At 36.9% G+C, this 21,667-nt stretch overlaps 1 protein-coding gene across 1 annotated transcript; it reads right to left on the bottom strand.

The window, feature by feature from the left end:
- Window positions 1–21,177: 21,177 nt before the first annotated feature.
- On the bottom strand, window positions 21,178–21,390 carry LOC124963973 (WD repeat-containing protein 20-like). The gene has a single exon (XM_047523746.1). The coding sequence runs from the start codon at window positions 21,388–21,390 to the stop codon at window positions 21,178–21,180; it is 213 nt and encodes a 70-aa protein (XP_047379702.1).
- Between the last annotated feature and the right edge of the window lie 277 nt (window positions 21,391–21,667).

Consider the following 21,667-nt stretch of genomic DNA (forward strand, 5'->3'; position numbering starts at 1 on the left):
AACAGCACAATTTGGATCCAACTAGTTTTAAATTATTGTGCCTAACATGTGACTGAAATTTGAGAACTGAAGTCGTGAATCTCAGCTTGCATTTTCATATGTTCATGAATGTCTATATATGCATGCTATTTGTATGTCATATTGTCCTATCTTCAAATGGTGTGTTTAGAAATAAAATTTTAAAAGCCCTATTTATTTGGGCTAGAGAAAGTAAAGTGCTTTATAAGTTATTTTTTCAGAAAATACAGGAACTAATTTAAATATTTTTCAAGTTCAGGGAACCTTAATCCCTAACAAATAAGGATATTGGTGATTTAGTAAAAGGGGATATTCCTCCTAACTTTACTAGTGAAATAAGCTCATGTTATCTCTGTTATAAAATTTGCCAGCAAGAAAAATAACTTGGCATAACTGCTAGTTTTGTTTAAAGTTTGAATAAGTCTGTTTAAAAAGTTTCCAAAATCTTTTTGATAACTAAGGACCTTAAATCTAAACTAAGTTAAATTCAGTGATAGGTATTTAATGAATATTTAGATCATTCCCCAAAAAGATAAACTACTAATGCATTAATTCCTGAATATAGTTAAAGATTATGAATTTGGGACTTCTTATTAAAGAGGAACTAGTCTTGCCACTTAGTGTGTCTGTGCCCTGAGGCGGCATATGCTTTCAAAAACTGAAATTGTGCCCTTCCTAGTTTTCACTCATATTAAGGTTACAGTGTTGGTAATTCTAATTTATATATGTAAACAAAATTATTAGAAATAGTAATGATGAAAGGAAACAATTTGCATATGAAAAATTTATGAAGAAAGGATGTGTTTCTAATATGGAAAAATATTAGAAGGTATATGTTTTTATTAAGGGAAAAAGTAATTCTATCTGAAAGCAAGACAAGGAATTGTTCCAGAATAAAAAAGAGTAAAATGAGTAAGACAAAAGCTGAACAGAAAGTTACAGAAGATTGTCAAAATAGGAAATTTGTGTGTGGTCAAACTACACACAGGAAAGATTAGACAAATTTTATTTATAAGGTCAAAAAACACAAGCTCAGTACTGTACTGATAGAAAGCAGAATTCGTTGTTTTCTGCCCTGTTAGAAGGGCTGGGGATGTAGCTCAATGGTGGAGTACTTGCCTAGCAAGCTGGAAGCCTTAGATTTGATCCCCAGCACCAGGGAAAACAAACAAACAAAAACCAAAACAAAATGAAATGAAAACAACAAGGTTTTCTTGGAGTACTAATCAGCTGTCAATTTTGAGTTTTTTTTTTTTCTTTACCTCTGATATAAGAGGCATAGAAAGTAAAGATTCTATCAGGACAGGTTTTTATGCTTCATGCTCTCATTGGGTCTTTGACTATTTTTAAAATTGAGTATTCAATATTAAAAGAGCTGCTTTGTGTATGGGGGGATTCTTTTTACAACTGTGTAACTTTCTATTTTGCTTTTTAAAATCTGTTGTCATTTCGGTATTTTTCACAGTAAACTATGATCTTATTTAATCATGTGTTTTAACCCTTTTGATATTTTTAACAACTTTCCAAAATCATTCTAAGTCAGATCTTATTGACCTTGAACCAACTCTGAAAATTTCCAGAAGGATCCCTGAATATCTCAAAACAATTATTTTCCCTCCTTATGAAAAGAAATTAAGCTAATTATACTTACTCGATATGTCAAATTGCATGGGGTGCATTGTCAGGTAATAACTGTTGCTAAACTTTCTTTAAATAATATTTGTTATTGATATAAGGGTTTCAGAAATTGTATGAAATTCCTAGAAATCTGATATATCTTGGTATAAAGTCATCAGTCACATATCTAATTATTATCTTAAAATACCATCTATCATAAAGTCAAACTTTCTTCTTGAAAATTTTTAAAAGCAGCTACAATACAAAATTGTAAGATGTCCATTAAAAATAAAAGACTGAATTGGGCACGGTAGCATATGCCTGGAATCCCAGCAACTAGGGAGGCTGAGGCAGGAGGATTGCAAATTTGAGGTCAGCCTGAGCAATTTAGTAACTCTCATCTCGAAATAAAAATGAAAAAGGGCTGGGAATGTATTTCAGTGGTAGAGTACCCCTGGGTTCAATCCCAGTGCCACAATAAATAAATAAATAAATAAATAAATAATCAGTATAGATTTCTGACAAATTTTAAATCATACTATTGGACTGGGTAAGAATTTTCAAAACTCTAATGGAAAATTAATGGAGTCATAAGCCTGCTATCCAAGTATTAATCAGTGTTATAATTTATTATGTGGGACTGAATTAACTGAGCAAAATTATAATTTTTATGCCTTTTTGTTTGAAATATTGCTGGTTCTTTGATATCTTATTTCTCAGATTTAAGGAATTCCTTTTTCTTTCTCTCTTAATCTGTCTATAATTTACAACATGATAAAATATACTTTGTAAACAAAAATGGAACATTCCTTTTTTTTTTCTCTCTACTTGATCACTCCCAAATTTGAAAACTCCCATTAAATATTCTTATCTGTAAGATAGGTATTTGCATAGCACAATAAGAATCTGTTCTTACATAATTGGGAAGTCCTTGGCCTGATTTCCTACCCTAGAGAGATTTCTAAATGTCTGATCTGTTATTTCTTTTTTTTTTTTCTGATCTGCTATTTCTCATTGTCAGATAGTTTTAAAAGATTAATTTTGACCAATACAAAATCAATTATACTCCTTTGATATTACCAAAGTTCTGATCTAAATGTCATACATAGAATTGGTATTCTTATTGCATCAGTGTAAATAATCAGTCCAAGTTTAATAAATTTAAAAAAATTAACTGATTATTTTTGATAAAGATGAGAAGGAAAGTTCCCATTATCAAATTCTAGTTCTGTTTATGTATTTATTTTAGTTTATAAACTGGATTGAATCATGCTTTTTTTTTTTTAATTTCACAAAAACAAACACTTTCCTTTTCCCAAGCCTTGCAAGCTGAAACTGATGACTTTAAGACTTTAAGCTTTAAAAAAAAAAAGTCAATACAGATGCTCCTTGGCTTATGATGAGGTTCGTTCCTGATTAATTCATCCATCATAAGTTGAAAATATCATAAGTTGAAAACATTACCAATTTTTGAGCCCCAAATTGTGAGCCAATAACAAGTTGGAGCATGGATGAGCGGCAAGGGAGACTTATTTGGGGCTATGAATAGAAGGGGGAGATAAACCTCCCAAACAACCTCGCAACCTTAGGGTGTCAGGAGGTTATAGATACAGGGTAAAAGAAACAAAAGGAAAGACATAGGTTAATGAGGGGAAGGAATATTCATGGTTTATTAAAATGAAGTTAGAGGTTGTATGGAGGTCAGTGTGGTAGCCATCAACTGGTTTGGACCAGCCCTTTTGAAGAGGAACTTCTGGCCTTCAGGCACCCTGACCTCAAAGACAAGCAAGATTAGGGCAGCGTGAAAATTCTGCTAGGCCAATACAAGATCAGGAAGGGGAAATAAATATATATTTAACACATCTAACCTGCTGAATATTATAGCTTAGCCTTGCCAATCTTAAATGTGCTCAGAGCATTTCTGTTAACCTATAGTTTGGCAAAGTCATCTAACCCAAAGCCCATTTTATAACAGAGTGTTGAATACATCATGTAATTATTGGATACGGTACACTGTATAGTATCCATTGTTCACCCTTGAGATCACCTGACTCAGCACATGATCAACCTCAGGATCAAGTGACTCACTGCCACCACTCAGCACCCATATCACTAGCCTGGAAAATATGGAAATTCAAAATTTGAAATAAGGTTTCTACTGAATGCCTATGGCTTATTCAACATGGTAAAACTGAAAAATCATAAGTTAAACCATTGGTAAGTTGGGAACCTTGTTGGCTATGCTGGCACATTCCTGTAGTCTGAGCACTGGAGTTAGAGAACTACTTGGATAACTTAGTGATAGTGAGATGCTGTCTCAAGAAGATGAAAAATGAAGGAAGGAAGGAGGGAAGATGAGAGGGAGGAAAGAAGGAAGGAAGGGAGGAAAGGAAAGGAAAGGAAAGGAAAAGGAAGAAAAGGAAGAGTAGAGAAGAAAAGAAAGAAAAGAAAAAATTGGGGACCATCTGTACAACCGATCATGCAGATATGACTTTCACGCCTGCCGCTCTGTGTATCACTCAAAGAGTTCACCAGACGTCTAATGACATAACCAGACCTTCAAATAGCAAACAAGGAAAATCCATCAGATTGCAGCTGTCATCTTCATTCTAAGATGATGACTCTTGAAGATCCTTCAAACTTATCCAGACTCCTCTTAACTAGTTGCTCTCTGTACTAAAAAGAGTAAGGTTATAACTTGCTCTGAACATGAACCTTTGTTTTTCCTTTGTTTTCATGGAATAACAATTTGAATTCTCTTCAATACAATAATACCCCAAGTGCAGGCCATATAGCCCATCTCATAGAGGGCCTGCCTCTCATGCTGGAGGCCCGGGTTCAAGTCCCCAGCACTCTGGGTTTGTGGAAATTACAAACAATAATACCCCAAAATGGAAGTTATTTATGCCTTAACAGTTTAACAAGGAGAAACTTGTGATTTTATTTGTAAAGATATTGTTGCTATGTTGATAAATTAGAAATTATTGCCCCAAATTTAAAGGATCATAATGGACACATACTAGTTTTTCATCAAACACTGCCTTTTTCATTGGTTTGTTCAATTGGTTAAATCTTGACTCCAAGGAATCTTTGCTCAGAGAAATTTTTTAATCCTTGGCTTTTATTCCCTTTAGACTTATTGTGATTATCCCCTGGTATGTTTGTATTCTATCAAGGATTTTAAAGGCTTTCCAACTGCAACTTGTGCATGGAATGATTGCCACCAGGATCAGACAACTCCAAAGAACCAACAGTGATTATGTAATTGCTAAAGGTAGCCTATAACTCTAAGCTCCAGGGTACCTATTGATGATGATAATGAAATTTATCTGAATTTTTGTTTCAATGACTAAATTAGTAGTGGTAATTGAGAGTAATGCAGTGCCCTTGGGCTGTTTTCTTAATCTATTGAGAGGATGACCCACAGACAGGAATTGTTAAAGCAAAATTAAGATGAAGACTGTGCCTGAAAAACTCCTGAACAAGCAAAACCAACAAAGCCTTAAAAATAGCCTTAACTTTGCTTAAACTGCAAGCATAAATGAAACTTTACTTGGGTTATTTCTGGTTAATGCTTGCATTGGACAGAAACCAAACTTAACTTCAACCAATCACGTGTGATTATATGACTAGGGCGATTCCAACAAAGAAAAGCAAAGACAGCAATTCTGTAACTTTAACCAATCTGCTTTTACCCCATAGATACTTGTTCCTGACAATTTGCATAACTTAAGCATGACTTTTCATCTCTACCTCTAATCTGTTCTACTGTCAATCTACATGCAGCCAGAGAGGGCACTGAAAATGTAAATCATAAACCATAATATCCCATCTCTTCCTTGTTAATCTCCCAATTGCTTTTATCATATTCAGAATGAAATTCAAACTGTGGCACCTCTCCTAAATCTTTCTTCCTTAATTCGACCCTCACTATGTCTCCAACTCCAGCTCTTTCCGTTCTGCCATTTGTTTACCTTGTTCAAATTCATTTCAGGCTCCAGATATTCAACAATTTTGAACCCTCAGCCTGAAAGTCTCTCCCCAAACACTGTATCCCACACCTTAGTTAGGCTCTTACTCAAAATGACATCTTAACAGGTGCTCTCCCACTGCCACATCTTGAGGAGTCTCCCTTGTCTACACCAACCCCATATCTCTCTTTTTAAAAACCTTTTTTCATATTTTTATTGCTGTATTACAATTACACTTATTTGTGTGATTTTTTTTGTTGCATGTCTGTAAATGCACATGATATAACAATATCATTTGGTTAATATTATTACCCAGTATTTCCCCTTTCCCTTCCCTCTTCCCTCCCCTGCTCTCTTTCCTCTGTTCTACCAGTCTCTAGATTTTCAAGACATCTGCCCTTCACCCTTCTTTTCCTTTTCTCCTCTAGTTTCCACATATGAGAAAAAAAAAATGACCCTTGACCTTCTGATTTTGGCTTATTTTGCTTAACATAATGTTCTCAAGTGCCATCCATTTTCCTACAAATGACATAATCTCATTTTTCTTTATGACTGAATAAAACTCCATTGTGTACATATACCACATTTTCTTTATTCATTCATCCACCTGTGGATACCTAGGCTGGTTCCATAGTTTGACTATCATGAATTGTGCTGCTATAAACATGGGTATGCATGTATTGCTATAGTGTGAAGACTTTAATTTTTTAGGATAAATACTGAGGGTGGTATAGCTAGGTCATATGGTGGTCCCATACTTAGTCTTTTGAGGAACTTCCATACTGCTTTCCATGTTACCAAATATATATCTCTATTGTCTTTCCATGCTTAATTATACTTCATGCTGCTTAGTCCATTTGTTCTGCTATAATAGAATAGCACAGTGGTAACTTATAAACAATAAAAATGTATTTGTCTCTTGATTCTGGAGGCTGAGAAGTCTAAGATTGAGGGGCCCACCTCTGGTGAGGGCCTTCTTACTAGGCCATCATGCCCTGGTAGAAGACAAGATGTTGAGACGAAGGGAATCAAACTTGTACTGCAACAGCAAATCCCCTTCTACCCTAACAGCCTTAATCCACTCAGGAGGGCTGAGTCCTCAAGAACTAGTCATCTCTTAAGTGTCCCTCTTCTCAGCACTGTTGAATTGTGGAGTAATTTTCTAACACATGAACTTTGGAAGAAACATTCAAACCATAACAAAAACACTTACCTCTATCTGATTTATATTATTTAGTGATTTGCTTCCATAAGGGCAGGCATTTGTCATGTTGGGTGCTGTATTTCCAACACCTATAAATGTGCCTTGCACATATTAGGTGGTTAATATATACTTGAAGAATGGAATAGTCTGTCACAACTACTGAACTCTGTGTTAGTATGAAAGCAGTCACAGACAGTATTTAAAGGAATGAATATGGCCATATTTCATTCCTAAATTTTATTTAGCCACTAAAATTATATTTGCTAAAACAGGCCATCAGTCAGATTTGGCCTTTGAGCTATAGTTAGCAGATCCTCATGTAGATGAATCTAACTATACTATTTGACAAACTCCTTTCATGTGGTGTTACTATTCCACTGTCCTCATCACCATGACTTTTCCATTCCATGGAACTTTTGCTCAGGATAAGAGTTGCAAATACCCTTGGAAGGACCCATCTGAACGAACATCATCAAATAATATCAAATGATGATTTTCTCTCCAAGATTTTTCCAAAACTCCCATAACTCTTGCCTCGCTGTGTCCACCAGTGTTAAACTATTATATTTCAAACTTCTGCACTTGAAAGATTCACCTTCAACCATACTCCCAATTTCTTAAATATTCCATGGTCAAAGTGTGTTGATCTCTCTGAATGCAATAAGCAATTAACTTCAGTGTTATGTGCTTGTATTTTCAGAGTAAGTCATAAAGAAGGGCAATTCCAGAAGAAGCTACCATGTTTCTGTTGCTTCTGCTATCATATTTCTTATCCCCCATTTTTAAAGGACATATTCATTCATTCAACAAAAATTACAAACTTATTACACATATGTCCTCAGAGTAGCTTGTCTCTTTTGAGGTTTACAGTTTCAGTCCATGGTTGACCAATCCCATTGCTCTGGACCCAAGGTGAGGAAGAACATCATGGCAGAAGAGTATGGTAGAAGAAAGTTGTTCCATAACCAGAAAGAAGAGAGAGGGAGAGCCCAGCTTGTCTTGACTGGGTGTATAAGTAAAAACCAGGCAACTTTGCTCAATGCAAATATAATAGAAAAAGTAATTTTCCTTTGGTAATTTAATAACTTTCATGTTTACTTTTTTGATCCTTAAAATGTTGTGTCATCAAGGATTTTGACAGGGAGAGAAAAAAATTAATAAAAAAGGGGGGGCTTCTTGTTTTGCCTTTCTTATCTCCTTTTCTCCAATTTGATCCACAAGTCTGCAATTCATAGTGCATATGGACGAGAGATTTTTGGAGCAATGCCAGGCACTGCTGAAACAGCAACCTCTTGACCATAACTTCTGGGAGAGAAAAGCAGCCTTCTCTGCAATCATCGTTCATAAAAACTCTGGAATTTATTTGCACAAAGAGCTCATTGAGAGTTGACAGGTCTGGTACAGCCATTCCTTTATTCCTATGGAGGAAACATCAGAAAAACCAGCCGTCCTGCTTGTACCATTTCTGCAAAGGGAGTGTTCCAAAGTCTGTGCCTTGAGTAATCAGCATGCCTGGCTTCCCAAATGGGTGGAGGCAGCAGTGTGGTCCTGGGGAAAGGGCCCAACCCTTGAGTCAGGGCCTAAGTGTGCCAACTGAGGCAAGCCACTGAGCCACCTGGGGCCTCCTTGTCCTTGTCTTGGAAATGCATATGGGAAAAAAATAGTATCCCGACTACAGGAGACTTATGTTAAGAGATTGAGAACATGGAGATGAAATTGTTGTGTAAGTCAGAATCTCTTCACAAATGCCAGTCACTGGTATCAGTTCATAAAAGCAATGGCCCACCCCACAAAGTTTTTCCTGCAGTTCCAGGATTTCTGTGGATAAAAATACAAACTATATTTGTCCTCTTCTTGTTTAGACTCTTTTCAAATGCAAGTGCCTTTCAGAAGGTAGGACACATCAAAGTAATCCCTGATGAAATAGATGTGGCTTTGCAAAATGCTTTCTGTCTCTCAGGAGGGATCAGGTGTCTAAAGATGTATAGCAAAAAAAGATGACTAAAAAGTTGGTAAAAGTCATTTCAAAAAGCTAGAATGCCCAGAAAATAATAGAATTGTAACCACCTTGCAGATTTAAAGGATTAGTGGTTTTGAAGTGAAATTTTAGGCTGGTCCCATTTATATAAAACAAAAAAATCAAAGTGGAGCAGAGGCCCCTAATCTCCCCCACCATCACAGCCTCACGCAGATTCTCCACAACCCATGAGGTCACTCTGTGGAATCCCCAGGCTCTGAGAAACAGAGTTTGAAAATCTCAGCTGACAGATCTCACATTGTACAGCAGAGGCAAATGACCTCCCAGAAGAGAGATGGAAATATAGCCACTGTCCTAATCTAGTGCTCATGTCTTTCTATAAGAACATAATAATAATGAACATTTATTGAGATCTTACTATGTACCAGGATCTTGGCTAAATTATCTGATTTAATCTCCAGGACAAGCCTGTGAGATAGGTACTAGTTTCCTTCCCAGAAACTAACAGGAAAGAAACTTGGAGAGAAGCTCAGGCTGAAGCCTGCATGACTCTAGAGCTGATGCTCTTTACCTTCATCCTGTATTTCCTCCTTGCATATTCTTTTCGAAGACAACTAATTTGTCTCTGGCCCTTGTCACCAGAGATGTTGTCTAGAATTTCTGTAGATTCTAGATTTGGATTTCAACAGAGACTTGGATGCAGCACACATTATCTTGTGTCTGGATTTATATTTTAAGAGAGAAAGGAAGAGTTTGAATTAAAATAGCAAGTTCTTTTATGGGTGTAACAAGTTAGTGAGCAGACAGTCTAAGACACATAATGAGGTTCTATTTTCCTCCTCTGTTGCCAACTCTGGGTCATTTCTTTTTTCTTTTCAATGTGGCATAACTTCACTGAATAAAAGAAGAGGGGGAAGTTGACTTACTGCAATTAAGCAAATAGTCCACCTTAGAAATCTGAAATTCATATAGGAGAATTATTCTGCAAAGACAATAACATTGAGTCCTGTTTAACTAAAAAAAAAAAAAAAAAGAAAAAAAGAAAAACCCTGAAACTTAGCTCATCATGGAAACTTTGAAGCAATTTCTAACAGAAAGAGAAGGAAAAAAACCAAATGAATCAAATGAATGAGAACATTATTCTTTCAGTTTAAACAGCACTAGAGAGAAAAATATTTGATTCTCTTACTGGCAGGAAAATAACCATTTTTGTATTAGTCATCAGCAAAGTCATCATTCACTTGACTTTAACAGTTATACAATTATAACCTAATAGTATTTTAGGACTCTAAAAATTCTGTCCAAAGATGAGTAAACCTCCCTTAGAAATAGAGAGATTGAAAAATCAAGCAACTGACAGGCAGGCAGGTCATGCTGGTTTTGTGGGTTGTTTGTCTCTTTCCTGTTTGTTTGTAAGAACTCTTTGTATGTCACAGGCACACAAACACTTGACTTTGACATTGCAAATTTTTTGGAAATATGTTTTGTTTTGTTTTGGGTCAGTTGATTTTACCAGGCGTATTTTCCAGGTAAGTAGTTTTCCATTATTTATGTTCTAATATATTTGTCCTTAAAAAAAATAAAAAAGCATTAAGAACTTATGCCTTATCTCTTAGATTGTGCATACCTTATGTTTTCTTATGCTATTTTTTTTTTTAGTTTGCATTTGAGACTTCTTTCTTTATGCAGTTTATACCATTTGTAGTATGTGAGGTGAGGTTTACTGTTACTTTCTTTTTGTGACTTGGTAGATGTGCTAACATCACTTTCAACTAACCCATTCTTGGGCTGCTGATGTAGCTCAGTGGTAAAGTACTTGCTTAGCATATATGAGGCCCTGAGTTTGATAACCAGTCACAAAAACTCCCCAAACTAGCCTGTGTTTTTTCTTGTTGAGTTGAAATAATATCTTTGTTAAATGTTAAATTTTTCTTTTTGGTACTAGGGATTGAACCCAGTAGTGCTTTACCACTGAGCTATGTCCCCAGTCCTTTTATTTTTTCATCAGAAGAATAAATTTTTATATATGTGAGGTATCTTCCTGGATTCTCTTCTATTCCACTAACCTATTTTATTCCCTATAATACTAAATTGATCTTATTTAAGTGCCCTTTGTTTGTTTTCCCACCATGAATTCTTGGTTGTCTGGGGGCACTTATTCTTCTATGACAATTTTAAGAATCTTACTGGTGTTTGTGGTAGACTGATAATGTCCCCTTATATCTCCTAGTCCTGGAACCCTGGAATCTATGAACACTAACTTAGATGGCAAAAGAAACTTTGTAGATATGCTTTTAAGATGGGGAGATTATCCTAAATTATTCCATGGACTTACAGTAATGGCAAAGATTTTTATAAGCTGGAAAAAGTGGCACATGCCTCTAATCCCAGGAACTTGGAAGGCTGAGGCAGGAACATCACAAGTTTGAAAACAGCTTCAGCAACTTACAGAGACCCTGTCTCCAAACTTAAAAAAAATAATAAATGAAAAGAATGGGGGATTGTAGTTTAGTGGTAGAGTACCACTGAGTTCAATCCCCAGTACCACACACACACACACACACACACGCACATACACACACAGATCTTTATAAGAGGAGTACAGGAGGAGTCAGAGCCAGAAGTGGAGGTGTATGATAAAGAAGCAGAGATTGGAGTAATAAGCTTGAAGTTGGAGGAAGGAGAAACAGGCCAAGGGGTCTAGATAGCCAGTATAAGCTGAAAAAAGAAGGAATCAGATTGTCCTCTCAGAGTCTCCAGAAAGAACCAGTCTTACTGACACCTTAACTTTAGCTTTGAATGTTAGTCAGCTTTTCCTTACTGTAATGAAATGCCTGATATAATTTAATCAAAAGAAGAAAGGTTTAATTTAGTCCATAGGTTTCAAGGTTTCAATCCATGGTCACTTGCCCCCATTGATTTTGGACCTGTGGTAAGGCAGCACATCATGGTAGGAGGGTGTGGCAGAAAAAGTTGCTCACCTCGTGGACACCAGGAAGCAGAAGGAAAGAGAGAGAGAGAGAGAGAGAAATAAAGGAAGGAAGAAAGGAAGGAAGAGAAAGAAAGAAAGAAGGAAAGAAAGAAAGAAAGAAAGAAAGAAAGAAAGAAAGAAAGAAAGAAAGAAAGAAAGAAAGAAGAAAGAGAAAGAAAGGAAGCAAGGAAAGAAGGAAGGAAGAAGATGGGCCAGGGTCTCAATATCTCTTTCAAGGATATTTCCCACTACAATCAGAAGACTTCCAACTGGACTCCATCTCCTAAAGTCTTCATTCACCTCCTCCAATAATCTCATGGGCTAAGGACCAAATTTCCAACACATAGGCCTTTGGGGGACACTTATCCAAACCATAACACTGGGAAATTGTTTTTGGACTTTTAATCTCTAGAACTGTAAGAGAATAATTTTATGTTGTTGTTAATCTACTGAAATTGTGACAATTTATTATAGCAGTGATTAGAAAATAATACCGTGTTGAAATAAAGTTATACTAAATTTATGTTAATTTTGTGAAAATTTGTATTTCTGTGTTGTTTTCCCATTCGAGAACATGATCTCTTTTCATTTGTTCAGATCCTATTTAACTTTCTTCAATAAGATTAATATTTTATTTAATATTATTCTTACACTATATATTTTGTAGATTTTATCACACAATAACTAAATACAAAAAATGTGTCATATACTGTGCTAAGTTCTTTATGTCCATTATCATTTTTAATCCTTTTAAGACTCCAAGATAAAGGAGTATGTTGTTCATATTTGATGATAACTATCCCTCTTTTGATAGGAAACTGAGGTTTATAACAGTTTTAGGAAAGTCACATCCAACAGCAGAGGCTTGATGTGGAACTTGGTCAGTCACCTTCAATGCCTGGATTTAATCATTCTGCCACTCTCAAACAACACACAGCTGGAGTCCAAGTACACACAAGGATCACAGCTGTTTAAAAAGGATCCACATGAAAAGACTCAAAGGAACGCAACAAAGTTCATAATACTTATTGCATCAGGGTGGTACGATTTTATTTATTTATTTTTTGTCTATTTCCTAAAACAGTGCTTGAGGAAACCTTTTCCTAGTCCAAAACTTCTCACTGGAGTGGGGTTTTTCTTTGAGTGAAAGGAGGAAACTAATGCATCAATTTTAAAAAGGGTATTTTTTTTCCTCCCGTCAGTGACCTGAGAAAATGGTCTGCTGCTCTTTTGACCCAGAAAAATCCCACACAATCATGCAAATCAAAGATTCAAGTTATTGTGTTAACTTTAAGAGCCCCTGTGAAACTGCCCAGCCCATCAAGGGTATGCATACCTGAAAAGACAAGAAGCAACTGAAAGATGTCACTTTAGAGAAGTAATGTGTGCCATTCTGATGTTACAATGGTGGAGTCGGAGGTGTAACCAGGTCAAACAGTGGGGCCAAACAGTGGGGCCAAACTCAGGGTTGGTGGTTCAAAAAGAGTGCTAAATATTTGGTGCATGTGCTTAAAAATGCAGAGAGTAATGCTGAATTTAAGGATTAGATGTAGATTCTCTGGTCATTGAACAAAGCACCCAAGATGCACACGGTCAGATTAATCCATACCTGGGTTCTCTGCCACCCTGAGATGATCCTCACTGAAAAGGAGCAAATTGCTCCTGAACCAGAAGAGGAGGTTGCACAAAACAAACAAACAAACAAAAGATGCCCCAGAAGAAGCCAAAGAAACAAAAACTTACGGGAATAAATTCAGCATAAAATAAGTGCAAATAAAAGTTTTAAAAAATAATATTGAAACGAGAAAGAACTTTCTCCATAATAATGGGATGGGAAATGTGACCATTTCCTTTTGCTGGCACTTGACTTTTGTATGTTTTTTCTAGGGTTTGTCTGTAGTAATGGAATGAGAAAAGCTTTTTGTTGTCTTATTTGGAACAGCTATAGCCTTACCTCATTCTCCACCTGAGTGGGTAATTCACAGCAAAGATCATTATTGTTTGCTAAGAAAGGAATTCATGTGTGGATCATACCTGTTAAGGTTTTCCTGCCAGCATTGCACTATATTTCTTAATGTGACACCTTCCCCCCTGCCCACCCACCTTCATCTCCCTGTCCCTTTTCTTTTCTGTTGTTGTTCTTGTAAGAAACCCAGGAAACCACCAGACCTGGGAAATCACATAAGGGAGTTTATTAAGCAAACAGAGTGTCTCCCTGCAGGGTAAGAGAGAAAATGAGAGGAAAAGAGAAAGGGTGCACACAAGAAAGAGTGTGAAAAGCAAGGAGGAGAGAGAAAGAGAGTGAGTAGGGGGGAGAAAGCAAGAGAAAAGATGGCAGGGAAGCTATCCTTAAGCAGTCTAATTCCACTGGGCTAACGGGACCAATAACGGAGAAGGATACTTGCAAGCTGACTGATGAACCAATAGCTAGCTAGGATGTTCACAGACTGACAAGTAGTTGGGAGGCGGGGAAATGGCTGCAGCGGAAAGGGCGGGGAGAGCAGCTTTCAGACTGACAAGTTAGGTTGTGATGCAACGTAAAGGGCTGGGGAGCAGCTTTGTATTACATTACAGTTCTCCTTAAAACTAACAAGTAGGGCTGGAGGTGAAGCTCAGTGCACACACACAGGCTTCTATTAGCACATTTAAGGAAACAATACTTTCCTGCTTCACCTCTCCCTCCTCCTATCCCACCAGCATGCTGAAGCTGGTGTGTCTGGGAAAGCCAAGGGTGAGGACATTAGAAAGTGTCTGCCTGCAACTCTCCTACCAGTGAGCAACACTTCAGAACTGAGAACGCAACAGGGGTCACTTCATGCTTTGACTATATCGGATACCTTGTCGCTTTGAAACTTATATGGATTTTTCTTTTTCCCAACCTTCCTTTCCCTGATCTTCTCCCTAATCTTCTTTTCCCTAAACTTCTCCTCCCTAATCTTCTTTTCCCTGATCTTCTCCTTCCTGATCTCTCCTCCCTAATCCCATTTTCTCTGAATCACCTCTTTAAAAGCCTCCTTTTCCCTCTTAAGGGCAGAATCACAGCCTTTGAGTCAGGAGTCCACTGTCTCTCTGCTAGCAAAGCAATAAACCTTTTTACTTTTTCTCAAAACTGTGTCCTCATTTTTGGATTGTTATTGGGGACAAGGACCTAGCTTTCAGCAATAAGAGTGCACTGGAAGTTTCACCGTAAATACTACTTACCTGTGACCAGCCATTCTCTGTTCAGGTCAAATACAAAGTTCTGAATTTTGAAATTGCATACTCAATGCCTCAGATGCCTTTGTAAGTGAATTTCTAAAACTGTATTGGGACATGAAATTGCACCTGGATTATTCATTACTAACCTCCCACCGGCAGCCCAATTTGACCTCCAAAGCTTAAACAGTCCCAAGGATGCTGTCTTTGCTACCTTAGATCAGTTAAACTTTAGGAACAAAGGACACATTTTCAAGGTAGACAGGACATTCCTATTCCCATGAAGTGCCACTCAAGGTCATGAAATCCACCAACAAACGTGAGATGCCCTGAAAAGCTGCTGTGGCACACTGCCACTGCCACCACACTGAAAAACAGCCACTTGCAGTAAGGAGCATGATGGGGACATGCACAGATTGGGACATGGCATGACAGGAAGCTGGAAGCAGGCCTGAAGCTAGACCTGGCTCTTTGGGGAGAGCTGTGGTAAAAAGCAGGGGGCTGCTGCTCCATCTTACAGAGTTTTGACACTCAAGAGAAGGAAAGCTGCCAGATCTTCTCTTTGATAAGCCACATTCACTACTCAAACCAGTTTAAATTAGCATGATTACTATATTTAATTACAAAAAGTGAGTGAAATAGAAAAGCAATTCTCAAAACTCCAAATAAGTTAGCAAGTAAAATAACTATCATCTTGGCACAAAACACAGAGCTCAAACAACCACCTCAGCCACTGTGAAAACTGGAATTGAAAAGGAAGCTCTTTATGCAGCTCAGAAGGGCCATAAGGAACTAGAATCAAATTCTACAGTTGCCTGCAGAAGCAGCACAGCCTTCCCACCATAGAGGGAGCGGACACAGGCCCAGGGGCCTGGCAATCAGGGTGGAAGCCCAAGCACTAGGATAGCATCAGCGACCTGAGCGTCATCCTGGATTCACATCTGCCACCCAACAATAAGCAAAGGGGAAACCTGCACCTGTGCTTCCCCTCTGGGGGGCCGGGGGGACTAAATCCACCCAAGTGCCCTATGGGGAAGTACTGTGTAGCCCCGGGAGCCTAGCAGTAAAATAGAACCATGGAGCCTGCCCATGGCCTACAGTCACACCTTACCGATCCAAAAAACTAAGACAAACAAAACAAAACAAAAAACACTCCTTTTCCCTTCTTGGACAAAAACGTAAGCCAAGGACATCTGACATGAAAGTCTTGGTTTATGTGGCAAGAAGCACTGACAACAGCTGCTGGTGTCCTCAGCTGCAATGCATGTTAACTGTCCAGGATCTGCTCTGGGTCGGGTGAGATTTTATGCACACAGTCTCAATCAAAGTTCTACACACTGCTTCTTTGGAAAAAGATGTTTATTAAGCAATTTAAATTTTCATAAAATGACTAAAACGGGTTTTAAAAATGAAGGCTCTTCTCTTATTGCAGATTGCCAGAACAATGTAAAGATAACATTAATTGACCTTACTGACAGCTTTGTTCCTAAAGTTATATTTCATAGATTCCTAAACATTTTATGATTAAGATAAAAAATTGGGTGTAAATGACAATTAATGGTCATCTGTACTGAATACACACTCTGATCAGGTGTACAATAGTCTAGTTGAGTAGTTAAGCAAACATATTCCAGTTAAAGCATCAATTTTAGCATTTTAAAGTCATTGTCCACCCCCACCACCACTGTCATGATTTCCCTAAAATTGAAATAGTATGATACAGGAGCGCTAACCTTGGGGCTCCATGTACTCCCAGAAGGATGACTGACTCAGCTGGCAATTTGTTTGATTATGCATTTTTTAAATGTGCTAAGTGAATTATCAAATGATTCAGAATTATATGGCATGCAGTATTCAGGGCTCTGATGCATTTAGATTTACATTAAGAATAAGAATTATTGGAGATCCAAGATGGTGGACCAGAGGGAGACTGCATTCCTTCTCACTCCATAACTCGGGTTTAGAGCAGAGGAAAATTTGTTTTTCTGTGAGGCAGTCTTTGATGCTCATTGATCCCCTGCTGTTTACCCTATTTGTCCACCTTGACCACCCGCAGTCTGCCAGAATATTGACTATTTTTTGTGTGCAGATCACTCACTCTCACCTATCATCCACCATTTGCCCGTTTGCCTGCCTCTTGCCCGCCCATCACTGGCCTTTCACCTACCCATCACCCACCACCCAAGGTCTACCTGCCGATTGTTCACCAGTAGCCTGCAGCTTGCCAGCAGATCACCAGCTGTCTGTTGTTGGCTGGAAGTCCACTGTCAGAGTACCCACAGTTTTGGTTACATGTGACTGCCACGATTTTGGGACAATAGCCAGGACCTCCAGGACCCCAAGCCTGACCAACTGCACCCCACATGGACTCAGCATCCACACCCTGCACTGCGGCTTCCCATTTGCCAACACGATTGGAAGCCAGTGTAGACATCTTGGATTATCCTGGAAGCAGAAGTTGCCATTTTTAGGTGGGGACAATCCCATCCTGAGATACCTGCTGGAGAACTCATTGTCAGATACCTCTCATGTATCAGGTTACTGAAGACTTGGAGGTTTGAATAGTACATGACAGTTATAGTGTAGATTTTTTTTCTCCTTTTTGACAATGTTTAAGTTTTTATTTATTTTTCTCACTCTCTATTTTTCTTTTGTTTACCTGTTTCCTCAAAGTATTTTTCTCCCTTTTCTCATGCTAACAACAATTTCTTTTGATTACACTTTCACTGTTCCTACAATGTAGTACTTCTATATACCCTTTTCTTATCCCATTAACAGTTTCATCCTACACCCCTGCCCATTCTCTTTTCCACCATTAGAAATTGTAGACCTCATTGCAAATCTAATTGTTATACTGAAGATAATAATTGAACTCATCTTCTCTGTTTATTATGACATATTGTTAACATCTTCATAGGGGCTATTTGGTTTGGGTTTACATATTGTCTGTACTAAGTACTGCTAATATTGATCTCCCCCTTAAAGAAGAGGTTTTGGAAACCTGCAGGGTCACTATAAGCCTATAGGGGGAAACTGCAATACCCCAGATCTGCACTGCTAGAGGGGAAGATACATGAACAACATGAAAAATCAAGGGAAGAAACTGTTCTAAACAAACCAAGATTCTTTATTAATAGAATCCAATGACAGCATGGTAGAATAAATGTCAGAAAAGGAGTTCAGAATATACATAATTAAAGTGATTCACAAAACAAAGAGTGAGATAAGAGAGGAAATGCAGGCAATGAATGATCACTCATGGGATATCATGAAAAGACCAAATTTAAGAATTATTGGGATTGAGGAAGGTGCAGAGATATAAACCAAAGGAATGAACAACCTATTCAATGAAATAATATCAGAAAATTTCCCAAACTTGAAAAATGAATTGGAAAATCAAATATGTGAGACTTACAGAACACCAAATGCACAAAATCACAACAGATCCACAACAAGGCACATTATAATGAAAATACCTAACATACAAAATAAAGATAGAGTTTTGAAGCCTGCAAGAGAAAAGCATCAGATTACATATGGGGGGAAACCAATACGGATATCAGCAGATATCTCAGCCTAGACCCTAAAGGCTAGAAGGGCCTGGAACAACATATTTCGAGCTCTGAAAGAACATGGTTGTCAACCAAGAATCTTTTACCCAGCAAAACTAACCTTCAGATTTGAAGATGAAATAAAATCCTTCCATGATAAACATAAATTAAAAGAATTTACAAATAGAAAGACTGCGTTATAGAACATTCTCAGCAAAATATTCCATGAGGAGGAAATGAAAAACAACAATGTAGGTCAGCAAAGGGAGGAACTACCTTCATGGAAAAGCCAATCAAAGGAGAAATCAAGTCAAGTTAAAAACCAAAAATAAGCCAAAATGACTGGGAATACAAATCATATCTTAATAACCCTGAACATTAATGGCCTAAAGTCATCAATCAAAAGACATAGACTGGCAGATTGGATTAAAAAGAAAAAGCCAACAATATGCTGCCTTCAATAGACTCATCTCATAGAAAAAAACATCTGTACACTAAAGGTGAAAGGATGGGGGAAAACCTACCATGCACACAGACTCAGTAAAAAAGCAGGGGTTTCCATCCTCATATCAGATAAAGTGGACTTCAAATCAAAGTTAGTCAGAAGGAATAAAGAAGGACATTTCATACTGCTTAAGGGAAAACAGTACTTCATACTGCTTAAGGGAAACAGTTCCTGTTCCATAAAACGGGAAGACATAACAATAGTAAATATTTGTGCCCCAAACAGCGCATCCATATACATCAAACAAATTCTTCTCAATTCCAGGAATCAAATAAACCACAACACAATAATTCTGGGTGAATTTAACACACCACTGTCACAATGCATGAGAAAATGCTTTCCCCTCCAGAGTCCTATCAATACAGTATGTTAGCTAACTTTGGATTTTTGCCAATGGAGAGAGAGAAAACAGTCTTTCATCCGCAGTTTTAATTTACATTTCTCTTTTTTAATGAGTGAAGTTAACTATCTTGTTGTTTATTAGTAAAATTTTACTTTCTTTTTCTATGATTCAAAAGGGTTAAGATATTATCAATTTGCATGTTAGGAAGGATAGCTCTTTTACGATATCAGCTGTAAATATCTCCCTTGGTTGTCTTTTTTAAAAGTTTGTTTATGATGCTTCTTTCCATAAAAACAAATTGATTTTTATGTAACAAAAAGTATCAGTGAAATAATTTATGACTTGGGGAGTTTGAGTCATGAAAAGTTAGATAGCTCTTGCTAACTATAGATTTGTAAAGAAAAAATTTCAAGTTTTCTTCTTATTATTTAATGGTTGTGTTATTTAAAAAATATATTTGGTACATATGGAATTTATCATGGTATATGATGTAAGGCAGGGATATTACTTTAATTATCCCTATAACATTTATTGACTACTACTTTTCCCCAGTGATTTGAGATGATGTCATCTTTATACATTCAATTTCTATATGTATTTGAGTGTACTTACTTCTGGGCTTTCTGTTTTGCTAATAGACCAGTATGATACTCTTAAATTATTTAGGCTTTTAAAAGTGCCTTAATATGTTTTAATGTTGGTCCCTTCCATGTTTATTTTTTATTTTTTCCACTAAATTTAGCATAATGTGGTATAGCTTAAAACTGTTAAGTTTTCATTGAGATTTTGTTAAATTTACACATTGATTTACACAATAATATGGTCCTTCTATTTGTAGAAAGGCTATTTTTTGCCTTCAGTGGTATTTTAATTTTTATTTTTAATAGGTCTTACATTTTTATTGGCAAACATCTTAGTATATTTTTTGTTACTGTTATATAAGAAATCTTTTCTTTCATTAAATCTTCTAAAAGACTGTTAGAATATATGTAAACTACTGATTTTTGTATGTTGATTTTGTACTTGGTAATCTAATTGAGCTATCTTACTGTTTGTAGTAGCTGTTAATAAAATATCTTGAATCTTCAAAAGAAAAAAAAGAACTAATTATAGTTGCACATGAGTCAGCTTACCAGAATATTTAGTGCAGCATATTTATATAATAATAAATTGGAAACCCAAATAGACCAATGGGTGACTGGTCAAACATTATTATAATACCATTACATATGGAATCATTAAAATTATATAATGTAAGAATACTTAATATCAAAAGTGAGACATTGTTGAAGGGAAAAAGCAAGTTACAAAATACTATAATAGTGTGATCCTATGTATGTAAAAGAGAAAAAAATTGTATATGTGCATTTGTATGCATTTCTGTGTGTAACTTGTAAATTGAATAAAGATGACACTTTTTTTTTAGTAGTCGTTCATTTTGCTTATTTATTTACTTACATACCATCTTACTTTTTTTTTTGCTAGTATTTTGGTGCATTCATTTCCAGTCTTTTTAAATTTATGTTTTAAATGATTATAGTCATACCACATTAATAACATAACATTTTAAAACTTACCATGATAACAGGTATGCTGATGCCACAAAAGGTCTTTGTAAACATTGTTTTTTTCTTTTCTTTTTAAAAATTCGTTTTAATTAGTTATACATGACAGTAGAAGACAGGAGAGAGACACCTTCCACTGTGGCTGTTAGGTGGTTGACATCACGACAAGCAGCCTGTGTTTCTTGGTATATCCTTTCATTTATTGGTTTACTCAGGGCAGCATCCTGTGTACTCCCTTGTGGATGTAGAATTAGAGCTCCTAGCCCACAGTGAAGCAGAGATGGTTGCTGTTGCCAGACTGGTTGTTGAGGTTGATGAAGGAGATGTGGACAGGGTTGGATCCCTGTAAGTGGAAGGGCTCTCTGTTGGGCTGGCTGTATTCCAAGTGTGGCAGCAGTTTGTACAGACCTTTCGGGGTGTTGAATTGGGTCTTAATCTCATTCATCTCCTTTCCTTCTCCCTCCATCACCATCTTAGAAAACCCTAATTTTGTTTTTAAATATATTTTATTTTGAATGGCATCTAACCCACAGAAATTTTACAAGAGCAGTACAAAGAATGTTCTGCCCTTCAGCCCTTTGACAGTAAGTTGACCTTGGGGAGCACCCTCCCCCTGGATACTTTATTGTGTGTTACCTGCCAACAAGGACATTCTTTCACAAAAACACACCCCGTTGACTAGAAGCTTTAAATTGACATTATTACATTACAACCATCTAATTCTCAGACCCTATTCAAGTTTCAACACA

The sequence above is a fragment of the Sciurus carolinensis genome, chromosome 14 (assembly GCF_902686445.1).
Source record: "Sciurus carolinensis chromosome 14, mSciCar1.2, whole genome shotgun sequence".
NCBI classification, from domain to species: domain Eukaryota; kingdom Metazoa; phylum Chordata; class Mammalia; order Rodentia; family Sciuridae; genus Sciurus; species Sciurus carolinensis.